A 20,319-nucleotide genomic window follows, 5' to 3' on the forward strand; every position below is an offset into this window, starting at 1 on the left:
TGTCAGGTCTGTGTATGGTAAAATACACACAAGGCCCAAAAACGCCAGTACATGGAGTAAAAAAATACTGATTTATTTACAAACAAAAAAAAAACATGAGGAGTCAAAAAAACACACAGGGGACTTGAGACAGATTACAAAGAGATCTTAATTAACATAAATGAGAAACACCTGGGGAAAAACATGAGCAACAGGTGAGCGTGGGCGGGGCCCGAGCTGAGACAGACAGGAGAACTAAACTGATACAGAGAATAAAGAAACACTGGAAAGAAAAAAGAAATAAAACAGAAAAGAAATAAACACAAACTCTTACACTGCAGAGTTAAATGTGCAGAGTTTATTGCTGCTTCATAATACAACCTATATCTGTGAGAGTATTTTCCTCAGATGTTTCCACAGGTAAACTCAAATGGCACCCGTTTAGTACAAAGAAAACAGAAGCACTCAAGTTCTGTTTACATAAGAAATGCTGCCTGATCTATTAAGATATTTAAGAAGAAATTAAATCCCATGTTTGTCTCCCGTGCTGCACATCTTCATCCTAAGAGGAGAGATCTTAAAGAGCTTCTCCATTACTTGCCTCCTTAAAGCGAAGGAACAGGTCAGTGCCCTGATGCCTAATGATACACTTTAGATGCTGTCTCCTGAATACAGACAGTCTGACTGGGGCTCATGGATGAGAGCTTTTAATGCGACCATCTTCTTTAATCGCACTCTGACCAGAACGTTCTGATTTTAGTTTTTCAAGCTGTGGTCTAAAGGTGATGAGTCAAAACAAAACTGAGCATCATGTAGAAGTGCTTGAACTTGAAATCACAAAGCCAAAACATGGAGGTTTGACTAATACAAGCATTTCTAGTGATTAGCCAGAACAATATATGCATATGAATGATTGATAAACTCAACATAGACCAGGGTGGCTGGTCCTCGAGGGTCACTATCCTGAATGTTTTGCATGTTTTTTTGCTTTAACACACCTGATTCACTGACTGAATCACCTCTTCAAGTTCTGCAGAAGCCTGGCAATCATTAATTCAAATCAGGTGTGTTGGAGCCTCTTAATGAATCTTCCAGTGGTGTTATTTAGTGACAATTTCCTATTTACAAAACATAGATTGAACCGAAAAGTGAAAAATAAGCCACAATTTAAATATTAACCATCACATCGAAACGAGGATTAAGTGTTAATGTGGTATGTGTGCAGCACTGGTAAAACGTCTGTTGCATTTTGTTAAAGTATACTAGGGAAAAAAAATCTTATTTATGTTTTTTTAATGTAATATCTTAAATATAATGTTTTTAAAACCCTTTTTTGACCAGTATCCACAAAAACACGATTTTGAGGAGAAAAGCCTCAAAAATTTGTCATTTTCCCTTCGAACTAGCAGTTTTTTTCTTTCCAGCTGGTAAATCCTAATGTTCAAAATTTGTTTGAGGTTTCCTCTTTAAAATGACATCCAAAATTCCTCATTAGAATAACCTAAAAATAGGAATCAGAACAAATATCAATGAGTTATCCTGATTAGGAAGACAAATCAATTCATATCTCTGGGCCTGGTCATGATATCAGGATGACCATTTTATCAAAATGTAGCTTAAAAGACTGGAATCAGAAAATGTGCTGAGGTCATTTTGATCAAATTTGACTCAATCTTCAGTTTGATGCGATGGCTCACCTATGTCTTTCAAGATTTTCATTTCAAACTTTATGTTTTGAAATAAACTGTAATATTTTCAGAGCATCGTTGTGCTTTTATTAGAAGGTGGTAAAGAAAATGACACCATTTGGACTAACAGTACAAAATAAGAAAAATTAACATTTGATAAATCTCTGTGTTATCAGAAACTCCTGCACCTGCAGAACTTCAACACTCTAATGGCGGTGGTGGGAGGACTGAGTCACAGCTCCATTTCTCGACTGAAGGAAACTCACACTCACCTCGCTCCAGAGGTTGTGAAGGTACTGCTTTTAGTTACACCTTTATTCACAATAACAACTCATTTCAACTGTGGTTTGTTTACAGAGAAGCTGAGTTTCAGCAACATTGATTTACATCAGACAAATGAAAATGATTCAAATTAAATTCAATCCACAGAGTTTGAGGTACAGACTGATCACACGTTCTTTAATTATACAACAAGACTCAGGATTAAAAGCATTCATTAATTCAGTCAGTTGAACTAAACTGTGCAGATACATGCTGTGATCATTAGGTTAACATTTTTTACACGTGCGCACATGATGCAGTTTACTTGGCATCTGAAAATACATTTCCTCAAAGGTATTTTGAATCAGAAAAGAGCTTCACTGAGTAGTAGTGTTGAGCGCAGCAGACAGTTTTAAGTTTCACTTTCACTTTGCTCTGTTACTGCCGAGAGCCTGCAGGAGTCATGGGCAGGGTGTGTGRGGATGGGGAGGGGGCGCTCTGCCATGAGCATGCTCTGCTCGGCTTGGAGACACACCCCAGGGGTGTCCCAAAAGGCGTTTCTGGTCCCCATGTCGTTTTGCTCCTCTGCATGGCTGCGTAAAAACGCTGCAGGATTTCTCAAACAAGCACGAATGAGTCAAAGCAAGGCTTTGGGCATGTTTTTTTTATGAGAGTATAACATTATAACATGAAATAAAACTCAAAAAAGTTGATTTTACATGATATTGCCCCTTTAAGTAGAAGGTGCTCTGTTTTTAAGTTAAAAACATAACAATTTATTTTAAAACACTAGATTATCCGTGTGCATTGCCAATGCAATGCACACTATTGTGATTCGTTTCCCATCCAAGTCATCCCAACTTTGGCACGCTTCTCCTCCTGCATACATTGTCCTACAGCTGCCATTGTAATTTATATCTGTAAAGCTCCTGTGCCAAATGATGTCTATGCCTTTTGGTGCCTGTAAAACTTATAGTTTTTGAAATATTAATGTTTAATAAATTATAATGGCAGTCAATGGAGCCTTGTATTGGTCCAATACTGCCCCCTGCTGCATCTACACAATATGGTACTGCACCATAGTTTHATAATATTTAAACTCAGTAGTYCAGTGATTACAATATTAATATGATTTTATTTTGATGTTTTACTGTAGTACTGTCTTAATATTGTCCAATTGTTGCAATATATTGCAGTTTAGTGTCAAAGATTGCATTGGCAATGTGGCCTCTTTCTGCACACATAYAAAYCAAYCYCTGGCACCACCCTCTGCCACAGCTCCATTGGTCTAATGGTCTATGCCATGGACTTTCATGTGGGAGATCAGGGTTCAAAACCCAGCTAAAGCAACTTTAACAAAAAATCTCTTCAAACTTCATATTGTCACCTTAATTTCAAACATTTGCTGATGTGACAGGCAGAAGCTGGTATAGAAAACAAAATTGAACTTGGTCACAGTTCATGCTGCATTGCAATGCACACTTGTTTTTACATCGTAAAAACCCATGTCTAGTTCTCAATGTTTTCTATTTTCCATCAAAGATCTGGAACGAGATGACTGAGCTGGTCTCCTCCAGCAACAACTACTCAAACTACCGAAAGGCCTTCTCTGAGTGCCGGAGGTTTAAAATCCCCATTCTGGGCGTGCACCTCAAGGACCTGATTGCAGTTCACGTGGTCTTTCCGGACTGGGTCGGTAAGAGCAATCAGGTGAACCTCGTGAAGATGCATCAGCTCTACATGACCTTCAATGAGCTGGTGTCACTGCAGAGTGCAGTGGCCCAGGTGGAGCCCAACATGGACCTCATCTACCTGCTGACGGTGAGGGATCGACTCAAGTAGTGTCTGGAGGGGAGAAAATAGTTTTATAGTCAAATATATTTACACGCACAGTCTGACACATTTATCTCAATATTCATAAGCACCATCAGGCTTTTATGGGTTTTATCCACAAACTAAATGGGAAGTACTTCGACAACAAATTTAGATTATTACTTCCTCCATCACAGCGACAAAGGTTGGATCTATCAGATTTTAACTTATGGACAAATGATCATCTACAAACTGACCATAAATATTCTGAATTAAAAATAATAGTTGCAGTCTAACTCTGTTTAACTCCATTAGAATTTCCTTCAATTGTGATTAAACAAACAATAAGCTACTGATCATTTATTCTGATTACTTGTATTTTTCAGCTTTCTCTTGACCTTTATTATACAGAAGATGAGATTTATGAGCTGTCGTTGCTGAGGGAACCTCGTAACTCCAAATCTCAGGTACAATTCAGATAAAATAATGATCACTGTCAGGTCACAAATGGATGAATTTCATAATGAAACAACTTTTTTATATGTGACTGTCTTCACAGCCTACCTCTCCAACTACTCCTAACAAGCCTTTGGCCCCTCTGGACTGGGCCTCTGGCGTCACCACCAAACCAGATCCCTCTGTGGTCAATAAACACATCCGGAAGGTGGTGGAAGTGAGAGCCCTTTTTCAAATATTTCTTTTGAACTGCAGATTTAAGAGATGCCTTTATGATTAACACATCTTCTTTATCTTCTGATAGTCTGTCTTTAGGAATTATGACCACGACCATGATGGTTACATTTCCCAGGAAGACTTTGAGAGCATTGCAGCTAACTTTCCCTTTCTTGATTCCTTCTGTGTTTTGGACAAAGATCAGTAAGTATGAAGCCTATAAGTATTAGGGTTGGTACTGTATTTGTTTTTTATTATTATTGATAAGGATTGTTCAGCATAACAATCAGTCTGATGAGGCTTAGGACACTTTTTGAATTGTGCACGATGTAGGGTGTTTGAAACATTTTTAGTTCAAGATGCCACAGACAAGTATTTTCTCAACACCTTGCATCACAAAAAAAGATGATTGAAATAGCAAAAAAATAAAAATATTTTTTTTACAAAATGTTAATAACATTTTAATAATATAATTAAAGTTCTAACACTGAGGGCATATTTAGCAAAACATTTGATTAATTAATGAACAGTTTGCAAGCTGGCATGTAGTTATAATATAGACTTGACTGCACTTCCTGTGGTTTACTTAAAGTACGTGTCACTACAGAGATAAAATACTGCTACATCACGGGAATGACCGAAGAAGAGTTTATAGGAAGTAAAAAATAACATAACTGCACATAATGGGTGGCTCAGTTGGTAGAGCTGATGCCTCTCAGCAAGAAGGTTGCCGGTTCAAATCCCGGCCCAGGGACCTTCCTTGGTAGAGTACCATGTTCTCTCCGTGCATGCGTGGGTTCTCTCCAGGTACTCCAGCTTCCTCCCACAGACCAAAAACATGACTGTCAGGTTAATTTATAACTCTAAATTGTCCCTGAGTGACAGAGTGAATGTTTGTCTATGTGTGTGTCCCTGTGATGGACTTGGACGTCTTGGCACCTGAATGGAATTACATTTGCAGCAGTTTTTAAAGCATAGTTGCTATGTTTGGAACTGAATTATAACCCAGATGATTTTATCTGAGAATCCATCACTTTATGTTTTAACCGACAGCAGTCAAAGCACGATGAGATGCATTGCTAACTTTGTGGTACTTAAACTTGATTTATAAAAGACTTTGAGATAGTCTTTGTTCTTGCTGAAGTAGTTGCATGACAAAAATAGTTTTTTTTCCTCGCATGACCTCCAAGAACTTGTTCTCTGTACAAGCAAAAAAATAAAAGGTTTAACTACTCTGCTCTCATTTCACTTGAGCTGTACTGCTGAGGATCAGCTGGCCGAGGCTGTGAGAAAATACAGCCATCTTTACAACTGTTGACTGCTTATAAAGCCAGGCAAATAAAACTTTTATAATTAGATCTTGTGGAAGAAGATAACAATTTCTGGGCATGGAGGAGACAGCGCAGAGACACAGGCGGCTCTCAGCGGCTGTGCTGCCTCAGCAGGAAAACTGCAGCAGATGCATTCACAAATCTATCTGCTGATAATATGAAGTTGATAAAAGTTTTTTTATTTAATCCTGTATGTTAAATATTCAGAAGGAACTATTTAATTCCTGGTTAGACTGAGGAGTTTGTAACTTGTTTCTCTTGTCTCTCTCTGTTCTCTCCAGGGATGGGTTAATCAGTAAGGATGAGATGATAGCGTATTTCCTGCGGGCTAATCCTCTTCTCCAGTGTAAGATGGGACCAGGATTCATTCACAATTTCCAGGAGATGAACTACCTGAAGCCCACGTTCTGTGAACATTGTGCTGGATTTGTGCGTATCTCTTCAGTCTTGTCACCGCATGTGTCAGATATTTATAGTTTTAAGTCCAGAGGTGACATCAGTCTCTGCAATGCAGGAATTTAAAACTGCTACACATGACACATTCATTGTTTCAGCTGCATTACTGTGCGAAAGATTTTCTCGTATTTATATTTTTCTTTTTGTAATCTTTTAAAGGCTCTTTGTTAACCCACAGCCTGTCACAAGGACATTTCCCCGTATTTCTTTAGTTGAAGCCATGAAAAATATCAATTTACACAGTTTGTAACGGAAGTTTACATGAAACAGAAGATGTGACTTTAGGATTGTTTTATTCTAAAAGGAGAACTTTAATTTTTTATAGTATTTCTATTTCAGGACTAAAAATGTTTTAATTTGTTGAAGTTTTCACCTGCCTGTTCGCTTTCTTCCTGCACCAACACCATGATCAGTAATGAGTATTTATGCTAATTGTTACTATAAAAATAAATTATAATTGAACTGACATAGGATACACATCAATTCTAGAGAGGAATATCTATTGTTTTATGGTATGATCCTGTGTTTTCCCCGTATTACCTGAAGGCTTTAATGTTTGTCATTATGCTCTTGTTTCTCTGTGCAGCTGTGGGGGATCATCAAACAAGGTTACAAGTGTAAAGGTACAGTTTGGTTTCTTCTCTGAAAAGACTTGAACTTTAGTTTGACTTTCTGCATCTTTGCTTTTCTTTTACTCCAGCTGCATTGGGACTGCATGCTGTTAGACAAGACAAACTTTAGGTTTCTGTTGTGATGCTTGAACACTTCATCTGCACTGGAAACTAATGGCTCTTTATTTACCTTGCAGACTGTGGCGTTAATTGTCATAAACAATGCAGAGAACTGCTGGTTCTGGCCTGTAGGAAGCTGATTCGCTCAGGTTCTCTAAGCAGCATCTCTCCAGCCAGACTGGCCCACAGCTCGCTGCCCAGCAGCCCCACACAGCCCACCTGTAAAGGTCAAAATCACTTTCTAAATCTATAAACATCACAAATGACAGAGAAAGAGTGATTTAAATAGACAGAGCAAAATCAACACTTTTGAGCCTTACATCTTGTTTTAAAGTCATTCCCTTAACAAAACATATCCAGAGTGTTGCTTTGACTCATTCATGCATGTTTGAGTAATCTTTGACTCTCCTGTAGTCATGTGGAGCTGCCAAAGCACCACCCATTTACACAAAGGTCCTCCCTGGAGCTCAGTCTGTAGCTGAGCTCTCGTCACAAAGAGCACCTCTGCCCCAAAGCAGTRTAAAATGAATTTATTTTAAATATAAATACATTCTGAAATAAATAAATATGGTCAAATTTAATAAATAAATAAATGAATAAACATGCTAAAAAATTATTTTAATATATGGAATTTGTTTTATTTCATGGGGACATTTATTTATTTGATGGAATATTTATTAATACGCTAATAATTAGAGTATTTTGAATTAAATTGCTTTCGATACTAAAAACTATCAAAGGTATTATATATATTTTTGAACTTCCAGAAACCCTATTCAAAACGGTTGAGCTGCTGTGCAAAGAAAACCATGATGATTGATTTTTTTTAACAAGGTTTAATATCTAGAAAAAAATTAAATGGCGTCTGTAGGTCTTAATGAAGGCTATGAACTGATTGTAGGGTTTGTCCGTCCGTCCATCYGTTTTCTTCCTCTTATCCKGGGTCGGGTCACGGGGGCAGCAGSCTAAGCAGAGAGACCCAGACTTCCCTCTCCCCASCCACTTGGGCCWGCTCRTCYAGGGGAATCCCAAGGTGTTCCCAGGCCASCYRAGAAACRTAGTCCCTCCAGCGTGTCCTGGGTCTTCCTCTGGGCCTCCTCCCAGTGGGACRTGTCCAAAACATCTCACCAGGGAGRTGTCCAGGAGGYTTTGTGAATTTAATTAATAAAAGTGTGAGATCTAAATAGAAGTTATAAGAAATTCCAATTCTAGTTATAAGAAAATATAAAACAATTCTCAGAGTGCCCAGGGATTTTTTTGTTCCTTTCACACTGTAGAAAAGTTAAACAAATATTTCTAARAGGTTTGAAAAGAACATTTTATCCACAGCGAGGACCCTGTGTGAGTTTTTTWATTACAAGAACTAACTAATGAACTCATGTCTTGTGTTTTACCTTCAGACGAAGACGACGTGTTCGAGTTCCCAGCTGTCCCTTCAGCAGGTCCAGCTCTGGACACTCAGTCCATCACCCTAATGACGGGWTCAGCCCAGAGGATCTCTGTGCGTCTGCAGAGGGCCACCACCAGCCAGGCCACGCAGACCGAGCCCCTCTGGCCTGAACTGAGCTGGGGGGTCACGGACAGCGGCTCCCACACCTTCCCCAAAATGAAATACAGGACTCACAGGAAAATGTCTAAAAAYAAAGGTTTCGCCTGTTGGGAAAATCAGAATGACAGGCRGCATGAGGGGATTTCCTTCAGGTGCAGTGTGGACTGTCATCAGAACAAGCCCGATGTCTCTGACCAGCCTGCGCAGAACGGGGTAACAAATGTAAGACAAGCAACAGAATTACTGCTGACTGAAACTGAGAATCACGTTTCAGCTCCAAATGAACTGGGCCARTTTGTGTCCTGTCATCCTTGTCAGACGCTACCACAGCTGGAAGAGACTGTGGTCCCAAACATATAAGACCTGCTCAATAATGCAAGAACCCCAAACTTATGGGTTTGCTCCACCATTTTTTGACTTTAATATCATCACTCCTAACAAAACAAACATTTAGTTTATTGTCTCTAATTTTACCTACATATATTGACAAAGTCAGTTTCTTGACTTGAGGCAAAGTACTGATCATACTGGTCAAATATTACTCCARTAAAGTAGCCCTGTCAATTTATTACTTGAGTTAAAGTACTGGAGTATGTGTAYCTACAATTTTGAAGTTTTTCCAACAATGGATTACACTAGTCGAAAATAACTGGGAAATTTTTCACAGAGGTTTTTACTTGTTATTAGTATTTGTAAGTTTGCTGAATTGAAAATAATATTTGTTATAATAAACTAAAAACAATTTAATAAAGTTTATTTGGTATAAATTCATTTAAAATGGCCCAAAAGTCTAAAACACTGTAACTTAGGTCTTTAATTAAATGAGTGCATGCTGAAATCATTAATCAGGATGTAAACATGGACCCCCAGTAGTGCTGAACCATAGAATCCTTCTTCTTCTTCTTCTTCTCTTCAGAACCGATTTAAAGCAGCTTATCACCACTTACTGTATAGAGTTATAGTGTGTAATTTTACTGAGTGTCAGTGGAACAAAACAGATGCAAACTACGTAAACACGACCTCCACCTCTGCTCCTGACGCTGAACACTATTAAAGAGGTGTTTGAGGGGTGTCGCCTAGTGGTTCAGAGCAGTACTGCACTTTAAGACCCTTCTTCCATTTTTGGCTTTGTGTGAAATGCATGTGACCACAAGTTAACATATGTTTGCAAATATTTCTGACACAAAAGTAACCTTTTAMCCCCCTTCTCTTTACCTTAAGGACAGCTGACTTGGCCAGACCAATGAAGACTGGGGCCACAGGACCAAGACCAGGCGGCCTTTCACTAAGGGGACCAGGAGGCTCTTCTCACTGAGGAAGACTCTGGGCTGCTTGAGGTTCCCCTTCAGTGGCCAAATTATCTCGACCTCCAGAGTGTGAAGAAGAAGCTGTGATCTGCTATAAATCCCTTTAATGACTTTTTAACCTAAGGAGCACTATAGAACACTGGATCTCAGACTTCTGTTCACACCTGGATGAACATTACACAGAGCTTTTAGAAAAGAAAAAGCAAACTGACTGAAAATATCATAGAAATGTGTAATGTGTTCAGGTGAGTGGCTCAAATCCACAGATCACAGAAAGCAGGATGGATGTTGGAGAGAATGTAAATAAGTAAACGTGTAAATTAAGCTGCAAATAAAAGGAAARGCAACCTGAAGGTGAACATGTTGGATATCATACATATGTACATTTATGCAACGAGCCTATTCCTTTTTATAAATATTGTTTTAGATAATTTGCCTGCAACAGATATTTTAGGAAATATGTCACAGCGAGGTAGGAAAATGATTGAAAAGAATCGTYGTGGTCATTTTTTTACATCACAAAATTCCATCATTCTGACAAGAGTGTGTAGTATGGCCTTTTTATATCTACTGAAAGGAATATTTGAAGTTAAGTCATTTTTATCAGATTTTTCTTAATGACAAATTTTCATCTTAAGCATAAGTTCAAGACCTAACAAAAATCATTAAGTTGAACTTAGAGATTTCTTCTTGCGCACGCAGATGATGTTGAAAAAATAGTGCAAATTAATACCAGAGTTTTATTTACATATACTGTATAGCAGAATTCAACTGGTGTTCTCACTGAATGTGTGCATTCCTGAGTGAAATACATTAGTTTATGCTTCAACTTATCAATTTGCTACATAAGATAAGATAGAACTGTATTGATCCCACAGTGGGGAAATTTGAACATTACAGCAGCTCAAAACAGTGGAGTTGCAGTAACAGGCTGCCTGCATGGCGCCAACTTAGAAACAAAGAAAAACTGAAAAACACAAGGGAAGTGAAGATGAGGATAAAAGCAAAAACATCATATTATATCAACACTATGACACACTGTGACACTACTACATGTTGTATTTGTGGTAATGTGTGTTTAAAGACATAACCTTGGGGGGGGGGGGGGAGCATTGAAACAAGTTAAAAATATTTGGCGACACCATTTTGGGGAGTGACCCCATCACAAATCAGCCTCAGTGACTACTACATGAAATTTTAACTCAATATGTAAAATCAGGACTGCCAACTTTTCAAAAAAAGTAAGATTTTTATTTTTTGGTGAGGGGGCGAGGCTCCTGTTGTCGGCATTTTACACTAGACTAAATGACTGCCTCCATCCTACATCCTACTTTATAAAACCTGTGTCAGACTGAAAGGGTTTCAATATGCAGGGTGAAAGTATTAATTTCTTGCTGGTACTATGATAAAAAGTTAGAAAGAAGTTATTGTTCTCTGTATTGTTGTCAGGTTTTGATTTTGTTTGTGTTTTCTCATTTTTTATTTAAGCCTGTAAATAATTAATGATTCATTGTTCATCCTGCCCCAAWGCAATGTGTTTTTTATGTTTGTGCACCACCTGTGTGAAATGTCCCAGGTTATTAAATTGAAAGCACCAATCCCCTTAGCAACCACTGTGTTTTATGCACCGCATGGTTATTGGACTGTGAGAGGAAACTCACAAGGAAAACATGTAGTGTCCAGAAAGGTCCAAGAATGGGATTTGACCCTACTTGATGAGAGGCAACAGGTTCACCAACTAGAGATAGCCTACTGCCAAGTTTTATATTTACAACGCAGGTGAAGATTCTCAGTCATCCAGGTCATGATCAATAATGTAAAGAAAATGCTAATATATATATATATATATATACTGTATATGGGGCTAGGTCTTTCAGCAACGTGGCAGTGGGTCAGAACCGGCAGGGTCCACCAGGAACTTTGGAGAGTTCACAGCGAGGATGTTGGTTTCAGGTTTCAGGCGGAACAGCCTGACACAAAAAGTGGTATTTCCTTGTAAGAAAAAGGCAAAAATATGCTGCAAGGTTTCCAGTAGAGAAAAAGCACGAGGCAGCTGGGCAGACGACCAGCGTCAGGCCCAGCAGGGCAAAGCAGACAAGACTGATGAACACGAAGTAACGGAGAAGTTTTAATGAACCAGGAAGAATTGTGTGTACGGGTGTTATCTGCAGGTGGTCAGTGAGTTCTCACGAGAACCAAATCATGTGTGTGTATGTGTCTTTGTATTGTGGAGACCCAAGGTTGAACAACATCAAAATGACACACAAACGTGCTGTATGAACATAGTAAATCAACTCAAAGAACATTAGATTAATATTTCAATTCACTAATGATTAAGTATGAACTATTCTTAGTAAACTAATAAACATTGTTAAATTAATAAAATGATTAAGTAATGCTTATTAAAAACAGAAGATGTAAAAAGACAAAATATAAGCATACATCCTGTGAATACTAAATCATAATTTCTAAAACATGTTCTAAACATAACTAACACAAATGCAAAGTTATAAAATGACTAGAGAGCCCTTAAAAATTAAAGACAAAAGTCAAACCCATTTTAAAGGGTTTATGCATTTGAATCATACATGTTGAAAGAACAACAGTAACAGACAGAATGTTTGTTTTGATTTGTTTTCATCAGCAAAATAACAGACTTCTTGAGAACAAGAACTTTCCCAGGGGAAAGAAGAGACAGTGAAAAGGCTTTTTTTTTTGATAGCTCTCCATGAGAGCTGAAACAGTTCAGTCTGAGAGAATTTAACTTTGACCTCAAGTGGTCAAAGGTCAACCATGGCGAGACGAGATGTGGTGAGGTGAAATGGGTGTGAACACTATACAGCACTAAAATTAATCGTAAACATGACTGATATTAGATGTTACAGTACTTTTTCACAGATTATGGTATTAACAATAACACATCTGAAGTTCTGCTTGGAAATACAGTATATTGGAGAGCAAAATGTTTTGAAATTTTACAAACAATATAACAAAGAAGAAGAAAAACTATTTTAGAACTTGTACATTTTAGTGTAACTTTACACTCAGTGACTTCTCTGTAGGAGATCATTAGGCTGCTATTTAGACTAAAACCCTGAAAATGAAACACCGTGAATTGTTTTGTGAGAGACCATATACATTTCAACTACTCTAATTTACCTTGTGCATTACACAGGGTGAGTCAAAAGACTCAGGACACTCATTTCAGAAAGAAAATGTAAAATATCTGAACACTCCAGCAAGTAATGGTTGAGTGGTCTATCTTTTAGTCTATGTCAAGAACATGGCCGTCATCTTGAAAGCCTCCATATTGGATCAACATGAAAAGGTGTCCTGTGACTTTAGATTCAGTCTCTACTTTAAGTAAAATAAAAAACATATTCACAAATCTTCTGTTAAAACATAACTTTATGGAGTCAAAATTACTAAAATGTGATAAAGAATACATATAAAGGCAAATGAATAACAATTAAATACAGGATATAATTTAGGACATTCAGCTAGCGGCCCGTGGGTGACTTCAGTCCGGATCACCAATGAATTCACTCCCAGCGCAGGCTAACAAGATCAATAATCTAAAATATTCTACTTTTGCTTAGTACACCAGTCACAAGATCAAAAATACATTTTGGCTGGATACTTGGTTAGGTAATATTTGCAGTGTAGATTTTAAATTAATTTTAAACTTGTGATTTAATACAAATAAACAAATTTAAAAGAGTAAAAGATAACACTTTTGCTTTTACATAAAGCAGTGTTTACCCTACCATTTCAGGCAACACAATCCCACCCCACCCTCCCTGAAGACCAGCGTATACCAGCTGGTTTGTTGAAGGGAATGAATGACCAATTTTTTAAGAAAGACACAACTGTAGGGGTCACCTCGAGTGAAATAATCAAGGAAACTGAGGTGACCCCAACACAACCCTGATCTCCACCGCTTCATGTTTTCTTATGCATTACAGTGAAGGTGTTGGTGGGGTGAAGTTCTCCCTGAGGTGTTGGTCAGAAAACTGGATCCACTTCATTCTTGAACATCTCAGGTTGACTGATAACGCATAACTATTGTTTTATACAAAGAGTAAAACAATTCAATATAAGTACAGACGGCCCAAGTCATCTATAACTGATTTTCTCCACCTTCCTCTTCATCATGATGTTGTCTCTGGTATACTGTATTCTGGTATTGATATTCAGGTGGAGGCGGGTGCTTTGCTCGTCTTCTCCACCTTGCCAACAGAACCGTCAGCACTAACACTAAAGGGCACAAAGGTTTAATTCATCCATTATCACAAAATCATCCAAACACTACTGAAGGAGCGGGCAGGTTTAGTAGGCGAGGTTGGACCGGAGATGCAGGCAGGCAGACCCAAAGAACGATTAAAAAGTCTTCATTTACATGGCGTACGCACCAGAGGAACATGACTCACGCAGATTTTTCCAGGTGGGAAAAGAACCATTGGACCAGAAAGACACCTGGTTGGTAACAGCAGGGAGACCAGCTCACTGCTCATTGGGAGTGGTTGGGTTTGATCCTCTTCTTCAGGGCAGACATGAAGACCACAGGCCTGGTGTGCTGTCTGCATGAATCATGCAAACCATCTTCCAGAGTGTAAAGGCTGTTTTTATCATCAGAAGTTCATCAAGTGAGACAGTTTGTAACTGTCTCACCTGTTGCAAATAAACTGACCAGGTAACTGTCAGTCAAAAACAAATTTACATCAACACCGTCCCCCTGGACATTTACAGTACACAATCGCTAACTAGTTGGGTTAGACAAACTTCCAGCAAATCTACAAAAAACTTTGACTCCACCTTAAGTTTCACTTCTGTACAAAAAAAAGACAAGCTAAGGTTTTGCTGTAAATTATTAATCATGCTTTATGGCCACCCTTAAATAATCCTCCTCCTCTGTACGATGCATCAATGTAAAATGTAAACTGATGAGTCAGCTGTCAAATGAGCAGAGTATAATGTTTTGCTTGCTGAAACTGGACTTCCAGTCAAACAATGTTAAAATCAAACTTTAGATTTTTGTTTTTATTGTATTTAAACTAAAAATACAGCTTAAGAAAACTTTGTAGTTTAAAAAAAGTCAGATTTAAAACAAACATGTAGTAAAGGGTTGTTGACAGAGTACATGGTTTAACAGAAGCTAAACATACTGTAATAAAACATTTAATAACTCATCAGCCAGCCAATGACAAAGGGTGACATAACATTGGCTGGTTATCTGCATTATCTAAATATTCACTAAATCCTTAACAGGGAAAAAAAATCATAGGTAAAAAAGTAGTACAAATGTCAAAAAGTACTAAAAGTTATGTTTTTCCCATTTTATACAAATGATACAACTGCAGCAGGAAACAAAGCAGATGACGTTTTTGCACAGTGGCAATGCATTGCAGTAAAACAAAGCTAAAGCCTTCAGCCTAAACATAAAAAAGAAGTAAATAAAATCCTTTTGGCTTCTGAGCTGTGGCTGTTTACTACCKGTGGGACTGATCTAAAGAAAAACCAAACATTCGTCTCGCTGAAATTTGTCTCTGGGATTTTCTTAATAGACTCAATATACAGACTTTTCTTCACAGCACTTCTTTTTGTGGTTTGTCTACAACATATCATCATCCTCTCCTCCTCCGTACATGTCCGCCAGTTTCTTGAAGCGGGGTCCCCATTCGTTGAGACAGTTGTAGTCCTGATCCCCACTCTTGGATGAGTTCAGAGAGGAGAGACTTCCTGCCTCAGAGCCTCCTCCCTCGTAGTCAAACACCAACAAGGAGTCGTAGGGCGGGGCCGTGGGGTCGTTGTCGGCTGCCTTCAAGTTCTGAGGGGGAGATTTACACATTTTTATACCAAGTATTTTTTAGACTGTCATTATCATCATTATTATTAGAAATCATACAATAGTACATAAGTTATTAACACTTAAACAATTTTTATTAGGTTTGTCACTCACATCAACAATAAAGTTGCCAATGTCATCTGGGTTGGCAGGTCGAGGCTTGTACTGAGGAGCTGGCATAAACATTGGAGCTACGTCATCCCTGATCACCATGGGTCGGTTGTCCAGACCAAGATGGAGAGTACCCAGATTATACTCCTGATGGAGAGAGAGATTAATATAAATACATTTTTTTAACAGGTCATATTATGGTTCAGTTACTTCACAGTCAAAATATTCACCTCCAGTCACCAGACCAGTTTAATACTTTAATCTTGAATTGTACTTGAATTTTCAGCGACTTGATAACAAGAAAAATATATCACTGAACATATTCTGAGTCAGTCAGCATCCCAGTTTACCTGATCCTCCTCTCCACCTCCCTCTTCAGCATAGTTGTATATGTTGTCTCTGGTGTCGTCGTCGTCATCTTGCAGTAGAGGAGGTCCTTTCTTTTGTTTACCCTTCCTCGCGAACAGCAACAGCAACACCACCACTTTAACAAGACAAAACAAGCACAAACCTATTATTTATCCACTGCCATCAGGACAACAAAAATTATAAAGAAGGAAAGGACAATGTGATGCTACAAAAGGTAAAGCAAATCTCCACGTCCACATTGTTCTGAAATCACCAGACAAACATTTAATATCTTCAGTCATTTACAAGTTCCCAAAGTAATTTGAATTGTTCCTTTGACTTACAAACTAACTCCCACTCTGTGTCCCTGGATTTTTAAGAACTACCCAATTATTTTAAAATGCAAAAATACATGTAACTCACTTAGCAGCAGCAGGATAGCACCAAGTATTCCCAGGATGACCGGCAGATTACTGCCAGCAACAACAGGAGCACGATCACACATATTGTCGTCTCCACTGCAGTCACAAACTGTGGCTGTGATTGTGTTGGTCTGACCATAACCCTGGCTGTCTGCAACAATCAAAGCCACAGAGTACACTCCACGCTCAAGTTCTGTTTTTAAATTCAGGATGATGCCCGTTCCTGCAGGTCAAAAGAAAAAAAAGAGTTGATGACAAAATTTGTTTTATACTTTGACACATTTATCATCTTTATCTCTTCTAAGCACATCTCAGAAAACTAAAATCTGTGGGGAAAAAAACAAACTTTTGCAGCAGGATTTTATGAATTTACACAATTTAAATGGCTTAACTGATTTATCTATAAAAGCGTTTTGACTGGATAACACTGATTCATGTAAAGTAAAACCAGATTCTTTAAGACCAAAAATGTTTTATTATTCATCAGATATGAATTAATGAACTGTATACATACTGGTGCCGTTCATTTTAGCAGTCCAGTTAGATTTTGCAGTGTCCCCTAAAGTGACGCTGTATGGAGAAGTGAAGCCTGGTCCATCTTTATCTGTTACAGAGAGCAGCTGAGGAACTGGGTTCTTGTTACATATCTGTGGGAAAAAAAAATACAATTTTTAAACACAATTGTTAAAACATTGATTATTCTAAAAGTTGTCACTTATGTGGCCAGATTGCATCCCATTTAGAACGTAAGAAAATTTAATAACACACTAATAAAAGCATCACAAATGCATGAGATTTATCTGCTTTAGAAATATTCTTTGAGAAGTGGTCAGATATGGAGTAAAGCCTGAAACATACTCGCTGTGAACTGCCGACGCTGGCATGGGTTGTCACAGTTTAATGATGAAAATTACATTACCGGGCTTCTCAGCGTTGTGTCGACAACCTTTTCTGGCACAACCCACCGGCAGAACTTTTTGACCCCCCTCCCGTGTCAACGGTGATGTGTGATTAGTCTGATTGGTCATGGGCGTGTTTGTTTGTGCTGCGCTCGGGGTTGGGGGGGGTGGTGGGGGGACGACTCGCTCCCAGACTAGAAAGCAGAGTTTTATAAGATAGTCAAACCGTGAAAAACGTATGGCTTGTTTGTTTGTGCTGAATGCGCTTCTGCACTCGGTAAAAAAAAAAAAAAAAAAAARGGGGGGGGGGGGGCCTGACTCGCTCCCAGAGCCGACACCAGGAAGTAGAGTTTTATAAAGATAGTCATTCAGTGAAAAACTCATGAATGGAGATAAAACAGACGTTGTGCACGGAGGAATCTGACTGATAAAAACTGTGGAGCTTTAACCAGGACAGATGTGGAGAAATGCGTTGGGTGAGTTAAGAGTCTGACTTTTTTTTTCTGCATTATCTGTTGCGGGGGAACTCCATGCAGTTACGTATGTTTCAGGGAGGGGGGTTTCCCGAACTCGGCGCAGGGGTGTCGTAGGGACTATGAAAGGTCTGTGCGAAAACGACTGCCGAACAACCACGTGACCGTGCGTCGACCTGTCGGCGTCGGAGCGAGTATGTTTCAGGCTTAAGTCGTACCGTGAACTCCCGTTCCTCGATGGTTGGAGCGTTGTCGTTGACGTCCTGAAGTGTAATGAAAAGAGTTCCAGTTCCTGTGGCAGGGACTTGATCTGATGAGAACAAACATTCATCTTTAGAGCCAAGTAAAAAGAATTCTGGGAAAGATTTCCTTACTCAATTAAAAAAAAAAGACAAAACATTTCTGCTTCTAAAGATGTTCTGAAGCCTCCATCAATGAGACCGTATGAAATGATAATAAGAACTTTACGCTTCTTGTTTTTTCTATATTTAGGTTAGCTTTGAACTAAAAATACTTACAAGTTTTAATGTTTTATTTCATGTTACATTCTCCTAAACGTCTGCAGAACAAATCAGTGAGCCCTCACACCTACCGTCATCATAAGCGCCAATAAGAGCTGTGTATTTGTTGTCCTGGACCAAGGGGGACTCCCGGTCCATTTCACTTTTCACTTTAATCAACCCTGTGTCCTTCTGTACTTCCAGCCAGCCTGCTGGATCACGCAATATTTTATACCTGGGTATTCACAAGAAAGAAAGGTGAGTTGATTACTATCAGGTCTGAGCATCATTATGAAGCACAATGTGATGGCTGTTCAATCTGCTGACAAAAAACAAACAACAAAACAGTACTGCCAGTGGTTCCTAAAGCATAATAAAAAATTGTCAGGGTTATCAAAATCCAAAGCCACAGTTCTGAAAATTTTCATCAGGACTAAATGACTGCAGTGGGGTGAAAGGTCAGTTTCACTGATGTCGTCCATGGTGTAAAAATCGACAAGAAGTTCACTTAATCATCCAAGAACAAAATGATCACTATCAGCCTATCCAAACCATTTTAATCATTCGAGATGTAAACTTCGTCAGGACCACTCAAGATTTTGGGTGGAAGTGATCTAAAAAAAACACGTCCACCAAGACGCTAGAGCAGGGGTGGGCAATCCTGGTCGAGGGCCGCTGTCATGCCTGTTTTATTTGTTCCTCTGATTCAACACACCTGATTCAGTGATTGGTTCTCAAGTTCTGCCTTTCAAATCAGGTGTGTTGGAGCAGAGAAACCTCTAAATCATGCAGGATAGCCGCCCTCAAGGACCAGGATTGTCCACACTGCCCAAAAGTCAGCACAGGTGATCCAAATCACCACCAACATTTATTTATTTGTTCTATGCGACAAACTCACTTTGTTAGAATCAGTTCACTTACATGACTTTCTGTTTGCGTGCCGTGTCTGGATCAGAAGCAGTGTAAACCATCAGCTCACTGCCAACTGCAACGTCCTCACTTTTGGACAGAGACACTTCTTTTGGATCAAAGATTGGAGGTTCATTGACGTCCTGCACATTTATTATTACTGTAGCTGTATAAGTGGTCAGAGGAACAGCAAACTCAATGTCATTCACCGCTGCAACCAGCAGAGTGTGTTTGCTGACTTTTTCAAAGTCAAGACCCTGGTTAAAGAAAAAACATCTGATCAGACAAACAGATCAATCTGCAGCTCATATATAACCTATATTATATACATTTACTCAAATCATTTTGATTTAAAAAAGGTTATAAAATATCTCTGAAATTACCTGTACAATCATTTAAAAACAATGACTAAATCAATTATATGAATATAGCAATAAGCATTTCTATCATTATTCCACTGAGAACCTTGTTATGTTGCTACCTGGACAGTAGTAATGATTCCTTCTTGTTTGTTACTTCCTGTTGTTACATTGAAAAGGTTTCCAGGATCTCCATCAACAATCTTGAACTTGGCGTTCCAGGCTGGAGTGTGTGGGTCATCACCGTCTGTCACTGACATTCGAACAACTACAGCGTTTACTTTATTTTCTTCAACTGATGCCGTGTACTGAAAAACAAAAACATGTAGAATTGTGGAGTTAGATGGGTTATGATTTACTAAAATTGAAAATACTTCACACAGAGGAGCAAGGCAATATTAGCTCATCGCTTCAGCTAACTGGTCAGGAAAACCAGTGATGCTAACATTTCTTTAAAGGCAGTGCCATTGCAGGTGGGGCGGCTTGACTGAATGGAGGAGAGGTGGAGGTGGGGGGCATGCTCAGATGTTAGCATAATGGACAGGTTTTTGATGGAGATTTATTCTTAATCAACAAACCTTTGTTTTTCCTCTCAGGGTGTTGTTCATGTTACCACTTTGCACAAAAAATACTTTTTTTAAGTTTTATTGAAGCAATGTTGAATATT

The 20,319-nt window shown here is 38.7% G+C and overlaps 2 protein-coding genes across 5 annotated transcripts in view; one reads left to right on the forward strand and one right to left on the reverse strand.

The window, feature by feature from the left end:
* The window catches only part of rasgrp3 (RAS guanyl releasing protein 3 (calcium and DAG-regulated)), a 34,144-nt gene extending 23,999 nt beyond the window's left edge, over positions 1–10,145 (forward strand). For 2 of the 4 annotated variants that reach the window (XM_014002307.1, XM_014002229.1), the window contains exons 8-16: positions 1,844–1,960; positions 3,471–3,749; positions 4,127–4,207; positions 4,300–4,413; positions 4,501–4,616; positions 6,025–6,172; positions 6,786–6,822; positions 7,008–7,157; positions 8,331–10,145. In XM_014002307.1, coding sequence (XP_013857761.1) covers positions 1,844–1,960; positions 3,471–3,749; positions 4,127–4,207; positions 4,300–4,413; positions 4,501–4,616; positions 6,025–6,172; positions 6,786–6,822; positions 7,008–7,157; positions 8,331–8,839 — 1,551 coding nt within the window. In that variant the 3' untranslated portion in view covers positions 8,840–10,145. The remainder of the gene's footprint in view (positions 1–1,843; positions 1,961–3,470; positions 3,750–4,126; positions 4,208–4,299; positions 4,414–4,500; positions 4,617–6,024; positions 6,173–6,785; positions 6,823–7,007; positions 7,158–8,330) is intronic. The other 2 variants (XM_014002460.1, XM_014002386.1) reach the window with 2 other exon arrangements.
* A 4,689-nt stretch (positions 10,146–14,834) lies between these two features.
* cdh31 (cadherin 31) overlaps positions 14,835–20,319 on the reverse strand; it is a 20,005-nt gene continuing 14,520 nt past the window's right edge. Inside the window, exons 10-18 of the mRNA XM_014001876.1 lie at positions 19,775–19,960; positions 19,306–19,550; positions 18,477–18,619; positions 18,103–18,194; positions 17,027–17,159; positions 16,514–16,735; positions 16,093–16,226; positions 15,746–15,889; positions 14,835–15,613 (exon numbers count right to left, since the gene is read on the reverse strand). Of these exons, the coding sequence (XP_013857330.1) occupies positions 15,398–15,613; positions 15,746–15,889; positions 16,093–16,226; positions 16,514–16,735; positions 17,027–17,159; positions 18,103–18,194; positions 18,477–18,619; positions 19,306–19,550; positions 19,775–19,960 (1,515 nt within the window). The 3' untranslated portion in view covers positions 14,835–15,397. The remainder of the gene's footprint in view (positions 15,614–15,745; positions 15,890–16,092; positions 16,227–16,513; positions 16,736–17,026; positions 17,160–18,102; positions 18,195–18,476; positions 18,620–19,305; positions 19,551–19,774; positions 19,961–20,319) is intronic.

The sequence above is a fragment of the Austrofundulus limnaeus genome, unplaced genomic scaffold (assembly GCF_001266775.1).
Source record: "Austrofundulus limnaeus strain Quisiro unplaced genomic scaffold, Austrofundulus_limnaeus-1.0 Scaffold0, whole genome shotgun sequence".
Taxonomy (NCBI): Eukaryota; Metazoa; Chordata; class Actinopteri; order Cyprinodontiformes; family Rivulidae; genus Austrofundulus; species Austrofundulus limnaeus.